This window comes from Ictalurus furcatus, chromosome 12 (genome assembly GCF_023375685.1).
Source record: "Ictalurus furcatus strain D&B chromosome 12, Billie_1.0, whole genome shotgun sequence".
Classification (NCBI taxonomy): domain Eukaryota; kingdom Metazoa; phylum Chordata; class Actinopteri; order Siluriformes; family Ictaluridae; genus Ictalurus; species Ictalurus furcatus.
In genome coordinates, this window is record NC_071266.1 from 28,677,424 (window position 1) to 28,686,057 (window position 8,634).

Genomic DNA, 8,634 nt, shown 5'->3' on the forward strand with positions numbered 1-8,634 from the left:
AATAAGAAAAATGTGATTAAAGTTTTCATCTGTAATCAAAACCGTATTTGTAATAAAACAAGACTTTACTGTTAGTTGAACGCAGGTAATAAAAAACAGCGCGTGACACTACAGTGTTTACCTTCTCGCGGTTCAGGCTCGAGCCCCCGGAACAGTCCTTCCACTCTCGTGTCTACCAGCTGGAACTTCCGGTTGGTGAGGTTCTGCAGGACGTCTTCGTACGTTTTCACCCACGCCGCGTTCCTCTCGGCCCTGAACTGCGGGCGCTCCGGTGCGGAGAGCAGGTCTGTGACCGGGTGGCCCTCGTGCAGCCAGTTCTTCATCCCGCCGTTCAGCACCGACACGGACCGGTGACCGAAGAAGCGGAACATCCACCACACGCGCGGCGCAGCGAACGAGCCGAAGTCGCTGCAGTCGTACACGACCACGTGCGTGTCGTTCCCGACGCCCAGATTTCCCACGTAGTCGGCGAACTCGTCCTCCCCGGGCAGCATGTGATCATACGGGGACGACCTGTTGCAGCACTCGTCTATGTCGAAGAACGACGCGCCCGGGATGTGGCGCTGCGCGAACTCCTCACGCGCGTCCCGTTTTAGTTTCGGTAAGTACCACGAGGCGTCCAGAACCCGCAAACTCGGTCCCACGCGCTTGTTTTTCAGCGCTTCAGCTAACCATTTACCACAGACCAGAGTCTTCACCTGATCGGCCATGACACCCCGCTCATCGACTGATTCACAAAAGAATCGGTTCTTTTGAACTCCTTTTTCTTCATCGAATCCCACGAATCGGTTCTCAAGCACAAGCTCAACATTTTCAAAATATACTAACCACTACACCACCTGAAACTGAAACTTATTAATAAACTAATTAATAATTTGCTGTAAAACGTAAAAACTATATTTACCATATATAATTAAAATATGCGTATAGGAAATATAGACACACATATAACAGACAAAATATTAATGTCAAATAAAACTCGTGGAGCAAGACAATTGCAGTGAAAAGGGGTTTTTGATAGAAATAACACTTTTTTGACAATTCATCATCACAAACATATGACTTTAAAATAATAAAATAACAAGTAAATTTTTAAAAAATCATAACGAACTGTATTTATATTTTAAAAGAAGATTTAGAATATGTTTTGCATGTCATCTCATTAATTTTTTAATGAAATACAGCATTAGAGATCTTTATGATTTATTATTATTATTATTATTATTATTATTATTATTATTATTATTATTTTCCTTCAAAACAGGAAGTTACAGATAAAATGAACAAACATTTTTTGATGTTTTAACAGGGTGTCCATTTGTTTTTATTTGGGATATAATGGTTCACTCATCACAATTCGATTCAAATCAATTCTCAGAATATCTGGAACAAAGTTTGAATGAAGATAAATGATGACTGAAAAGACAAATTTTTTATTCATGAATCATAAACCATGCAAAACAATGATCGACTGAAACATAATGAGCTCTGTAGCAGAGCCTGAGGCATTGTTTTAACTAAAAATAGAGCTCCAAAGTCAACTAAAATGCCTGAGTTCTTCTGGTGTTCCAACAGTGTGACTACGTTAGATGTACAATTAATAGAATGCTGAATCCCACGATGTGAATCACACATTTCAATGATGCACATCACATTTTTGCATCTCAATGCATCGTTACACCCCTAGTTTTTAGGAATGGATTGATTTGCGTTCAAGCATAGAGCTGATTTGATATAAAGTGAACGTTCCATCCACATCGATACAACTCATAATTCGATTTCTCTTGGAATGAAAGAACATCAGGTCTCTGTACTCTCACTCTGACATTTAAAACATGTCAAACTTTCATTTCCAGCCTGATGTGAACTGTAGATATATTGAATTTAAACTGTAAAATTGTCACGAGGTTGAGGAGCCATTTTGTTTTCATCTGTGTGTGTTCCAGTCATGAGAATGTGATTAAACCCTCTTGACCCTTTTATTATAATATGTGTGTTACATTTATGTTTAAACCTGGATGATCTTTGAGTGATTTTTTAACATCGCCTGAGTCAAGTGGACCACATAGCCTTCTTCTATGCTAATGCCAGCATCCATGTCTCGAAAGCTGGGGGAGACATAGTATGCCCCTGGAAGTCCCTCCTGAAATCATAAGAAGTATTCAAGCACAGATTGCATGGAGTCAGCCCATTGGTGAAGAAATGGTGTCAGTTGTGATTGGTGTCAGAGCATAGGAGTACTTGCATTTGTTTCTGAAGTAATCGACCGTGCTGTGGAATAGAGTAATTTGGATCTGAAAGAGATTGCGGTACCACTGGCTCTTGATGGCTAATATGGAGTGACTTTGGTCTGTTTCTCAAAATTTAAACAACACCGTGACCCTGGCCAGGCCGTTATAAAGAATGAATAAATAAACACAGTAAATCTGACTGCTCGCTTACTCACACTCAGGTGAAAACCTCCTGCTTGGTCAATTTTCTTTTTCTTTCTTGAGCTAAACTATGCCTCATTAGCTACAGGGAAAGTTAATAACATTAGTAAGAAATGGAAAAAGAAATTTGACTTCAAATATTCAAAAAAAATCATTGTTACAGAAAAAATTATTTTAATAAGTAATACACTATTTTATGTAATTTGATTACATTTCTAATGAATACAATTGTATGCAAAAGTTTGGCCACCCCTGGCCAAATGACATATTTTGTAAACAAAAAATCTTCAGACTATTAATATTATTCCACATTGACTTTATAAAATAAATGTAGACAATGTGGGGGGATTAGTAATTGTGGTATATGCAACATAGAAAAAAAAGAAATGAGTATAAAAGTTAAATTTTTTAAAAGTAAATTTTTAGAATTATTTTATATAATAATGGAATGTGCAAATTAGAATAAAAATAAATTAGTAATACTGAAATGTGCAAAATAGGACAAAAAATAGTAATAGTGATACATGCAAATGTTGACTGTGCTTAGTTTACTGAAATTATTGCTTAGTTTAGTTTACTTAACTTAGTTTACTGATATTATGTTGCACCGCCTGATGAGGGGAGATTATAATGTTAAAGAGCAGACAGGACACGGGACTGCTGCTTCCTCATCAGAGTCTGTGTTGTAGTGACAAATGACCATCTTGTGACTTAGAGGTGTTGTAGGGTTGTTCCAACGCGTGAGATATGAACAAGACACGCTTCCAGTACATAAACTGCTTTTACCCACTTTATTTATCACAAAGCTCGTAGATGTCCTTTTAAACTCGCAGTTCCAATGCACAAACGCATAGTAATCCCACCAGCTTGCTTCCACCTGCACATGTCCTGATACGGTCAAAAATTGTTGTGCTTCCCTCCATTACACACCTGCCTTCTCTTACTCTCCGTCTACCTGTATACTAATTAGACCCACACTCCACCCGGTGTCAAACAATGAAATTACAGCAGACATTGAATACAGCATTATGGTTCTTACTGTCATGTCTCGAGACGTAACGAAGATAATGACGGATGCAAGTTCAGTAGGCAGTTTTATTAAAGAGGAACACAGGCATGCAAATCCAAATAGTAATCCAAAAACGTAATCCAGAAACATGCTAGGGGCAGGCGATTGGCAAACAAGCATACACAGGGCAATGCAGGAATCAAGGTCGCAGTCACGGAAAACAGGGTCGAGAAACAAAACAAGAACCATAAACTATAACTAGGAACTGGGAGCAGAGAAACCAGCGTGGACTAAACATACAAAACTATAACTAAGACTTTGACTGTGAATAACTATCGTTTGGAATCTAAACTAATCTACTATAACGTATTGTATCTATCTATTCTAATCTAATATTCCGCGCCGTGTGCTGGGAGGCGCGCAGTATATATACAAACACAATCAGCGTCAATTACTGACGGCTAACACCAATCTAGACACACGTGAAGTAACAGCCAATGACAGAACAGGGAGGAGAAATATCAGAAACATAACAAAAGCACGTATCCAATGTACACAATGTCACGATTGTTAACAAACGAAAAGCAGGTGCTCGTGCACCTTGCTCGTGCACGCGCGCCCACATGCTCTCCAGTGCACTGCTTAAAGGGGAAACCGTGACACTTACACCCGGCCCTACATGACAGATAGGCATTACAGTTCAATGCAATATTAATACAGAGACATTAAAGTCTAAAGTAACACTGTATAAATGTTGTATTAAACAACCCTTGGTCGGTTAGAGCTTATAGTCTTTGCAATCAGTCCTTTACATTTCCATGTGGCCCTACAATAGACAAAGCTTTGTCACAGGTCTCTCAAGTATATTGGTTTTAGTTTGTACTCGCACAGAACGTACAAGTCCATTTTTATCAGGAAAAACTTCCAAGACTCATCCCAGTGACCAGGGCACCTTTCTGAATCATTGCCTTTTGAATCTTGCTTTTATTCCATGAACTGAGTGTTTCTCTTAACTCTCTTTCTGCTCCAATAAAGTTGGTTTTCTGATCGTTGTCTGATCTTATATGAACAACTTGTCCTCGTCTGCAAATAAATCTGCGTAGGGAATTAATGTATCAGTGTCCAAGGAATAGGCAACTTCCAGGTGAACAGCTCTACTTGCCATGCACGTAAAGATGACTCCATAACATTTCACAAAAAAACAAAGCGTTGTCTTTTGACCTCTATAGGACCAAAATAACCCACACCTACATTCGTAAATGGAGGAAGATCGGGAATGAGTCTCTCTTTCGGCAAGTCTGCCATCTTCTGCTCACCCACTTAAGTTCCCCTTAACTGCCTTTTCTTAGCTTCCTCTGCTTTGTACGCATCGATTAGCTTAATTTTCAGATACTCAGTCAGCTGCTTAGAGGAGCCCATGGTTGTTGAATGTTACAATTGGCAGCGGTTGGCAGCCATCTGTGCCTCGGAGAATAGCTCTAAGGATAAAACCACTTAACACTGGTTATGTTGTTTTAAACAGACCTTCACTGAATAATGGATATTCTATAGATTCTTCAGTCAAAATAATATTGTGTTACTTTGCAAGACTTGTTAGATTTTTGTAGAAATAAAGTATAAAAAAAAGCAATGATTCTTAGTCATAGAAAATAGGTTTCAACCTACAGTGTGTGTAAGATGCTTGCTTAACTTTTGTTTTTGCTGAAAGAGTAACTTGCAGGAGTGTTAAAAAAACATTAAATATAAGCACAAAATAATTTCAACCAACAAAACATTCAGTACATCCATACTTGAGCAACCATCTGCTAATGTCTTCTCCATTGCATCCTACACAGCAAATTTTAAAGTGTTATATTCACACTCACAGTGTGAAAATTATCACTTATCCAGATTTTATATAGGTCCACACTAAATAGAGTTAAATTTACACTTAAGTACTGTTATTTTTTCTACATTCTCATAGTGTTGAAAAAGCACTGAAAGTGTTCACTGTTAGCACCATTGGTGTAGTTTTTCACTCCTCACAGGCTCCATTTACACTAAGCAAGTGTTGAATCTACACTAAATGTGTCAATAGCTGATGTTGGCTGAAATTTAGCCTATTACCCAAAAACACTTAAAATTCAACATAGAAGCCAATACTCACATCTACCTCTGAGCCCAGTTGGAGATAGAAAAAAATACACCAGCCGTGAGTGAGAAGAAGCAAGGGTCCAGCTTTATTGTTCCGTTCCACCACACGAGATCCACACCGATGAGAATTCTCAGAGGTGATCCCAATACCCTGAGCTTAAGCTCCAGTATTTATACTGTACTTACACACTAAATAACCCATATGTTTCAAGAAGACTATGATCTCACTACCAATAGGGTTAAAAAAGAGCTCATCTACCTTACTCTTATGTTCCAGAAAAGGGCTATTCCACTTACACATAGAATCAAAACCAGGGGTTTCAATTTACACATAAAATCAGAACCCAGGGATTTCTAATAACCCAGAAAGTCAAAACCAGAGAGTTTCAGTTACCCAGAGAACAAAAACCAGAGATTTTCAGTTACCCAGAGAATCAAAACCAGAGAATTTCAGTTACCCAGAGAATCGAAACCAGAGAATTTGAATTACCCGTAAAATAGAAAGTGGGCAAGACTAAACAATCTAGAGTGACCTTGGTCTTATTGTTATCTCGCGGGGGGGCAGCTTGACTCAGCCACCCTTATAAATGGCTCCTCATGGTTCTTTCTTAAAATTAAGGCCTTCCTTGCGAGACAAGAACCTTCACCATTTGAGTCATGAGTAAGTTTACATTTTCCTGTATTTCTAGTTTATAATTTATTTTCATATTTGCTCTATATTTCTTATTTTATATATATATTTATACTACTTGAAAAGCAGTTTACTGTACTTCCGACTTCTTAATATCATTACAGTTCTACTGTCCTGCATATCCTACTATTCTGTTTTTTTTTATAGAGTTTCTCTATTACTATAAGATATTATTAAAGTTATTCATGTGTGTGTATGAGAAAGAGAGAGTGTGTGTGTATGTTGTGTCTACTTGCCCGCCCTTGACTGTACGAGCGTGTGTGTGTGTGTGTGTGTGTGTGGTAGCACTCCTCAGCTCAGCTCGTATACCTCTTTTTGCCTTTTTTGACTACTACTGCTCTTAAAGATCTCTAAAGTGTAATTCCAATTTGTCAATGTCCGCCTAATCCCGCTTCTATGTGTCTAGGTGCCCGTCGTCAGTCCTTCCTCTCCCCTTTGCTGGATGCTAGGTCTCCCTTATGTTTATTTTATGACATTTTTTATCCACAACACTGAACACTAAGGGAGTTATTTTCAACACTAAATAGTGTTCATACCCAGATTGAGGTAATTAAATGTAATCTACATCCTGTATGCCTAAACATGCATACCTTTAAAATGTGTGTAGTAGTCAATAAAAGAACAGCTAACACATCAGTTGCTGTATCAAGTTGAACGCAGTATCTTAGATATAACAAACCAGCATGAACTGAGGTACAATATATTCACCATCATCTGAACTATATGGACTCTGTAGATCAAAAGGCCTGTAGAACTTCAAACTCCGGGCTTTTACAAGTTCACCTAAGTCACATCTGTGTACTTTAAATGCATGGTGATGCTCTGAGAAATGTTCTGTGAAAAGTTTGTCCACAAAACTGTCAGCTACAGCCACGCTGCGCACATAACTTAAACTTTAATGAAGGATAGAAACTGTGCGTGACTCTCGTGGCTATTTGCATGCAGACTTTGACAACAGAAACACTAACATTTAACCTAGTTCATAAGCTTTGCACGCAATTCCTTTACTCTGGGAAACTCACTGGTAAGACCAACATCAATGTTGTAGATTGTGGTCTGCAGGAAGGTAAAGATGTTGACAAGGGCTTCCTCATACGACAGGTTGAACACATAGTGGACTTTGAAGAGTTCATCTATAGCACTCAAGGAGCTGATTACTGTGCAAGGGATGAGGTGCTTATCCACAACCATGTAGAATTTGTCAATCCTGCCCTTGATCCTTCCTAATGCCAGTAGATATAGCTGCCAGCCCTCCCTGGCCTTCAATACTGGTGAATGACTAGAAAATAACAGCAATAATAAAAATTAGATTAAAAATACAAAATACACCAACTTTGATGTGCAATGATGAAATGTATCAAATGAAATCCCTGAAATGTGGTCCTTACCATATTCAGACTTTGATGAAAAATGTGCTCTAATCAGAATAAAGAAACACATCAAACATTCTTAATTCAATATGTGCAAAATAAAACCAGTTTGTATCATTATTTATGTATTACTGGCAACTTCAGGACAACTTCATAAAACGAATATTTCAACCAAAAAAGAAAATTTGCTGATACACCCTCAGGCCACCCAAGATTTATATGACTTTCTTTCTTCATTCGAACACAAAGAATTTTCAAAGGAAATTCTAGTTCTGTAAGTCGATAGAATGCACGTGAAAGGGTGCACCCAAAGATGGCACCCATTCACTTGCATTCTATTGTCCTGCAGAGCTCGAATTTAGAAAGAAAGTCACATACATAATGGTTGACTTGAGAATGAGTGCGTTATCAGCACATTTATATTTTTGGATGATTGATTCCTTCAAGTATCTAACAACAATAACAACAACAATAATAATAATACAGTTCACAAAGACTTCGCAACAGTATTGTGAGTTTTACCTTATGGAAATGCACAAGCCTATCAACAGCCTCCATTGGACTGATCTTAGACTTCTTCCTCCCTGAAGAAGGTGGCAGGAGATGCAACAGTAGCAGGACAGATGAAATGTCGCTGTCCCAATCTGAGCGATATATATATGTGTGTGTGTAATATTATATATATATATATATATATATATATATATATATATATATATATATATATACACGCACACATATACACACAATGAAATACAAAAATACATAGAAGCCAGAGCCAATCTGAAACTATGACATCACAAATCATGCCTACCGTTTTGAGATCCTTGTCTCCCAACTGCACTGAGAAGACACTGAATTTCTGTTGTTGAAGTAAGAGACTTGGCTTCGTTGATGATCTTGTGCTTGAATGCGGTCCCCCACCTCTCAAGCAACTTGTTGGATGTTTCAGCATTGAGCAGCAGAGCAAAGTCCTGATTTACCTAATGATTAAGCATA

At 38.2% G+C, this 8,634-nt stretch overlaps 1 protein-coding gene across 2 annotated transcripts in view; it reads right to left on the minus strand.

The window, feature by feature from the left end:
* LOC128615598 (3-mercaptopyruvate sulfurtransferase-like) overlaps positions 1 to 745 on the minus strand; it is a 4,918-nt gene extending 4,173 nt beyond the window's left edge. For both annotated transcript variants that reach the window (XM_053637816.1, XM_053637815.1), the window contains exon 1: positions 122 to 745. In XM_053637816.1, the coding sequence (XP_053493791.1) occupies positions 122 to 710 (589 nt within the window). In that variant the 5' untranslated portion in view covers positions 711 to 745. The remainder of the gene's footprint in view (positions 1 to 121) is intronic.
* Positions 746 to 8,634: the final 7,889 nt, after the last annotated feature.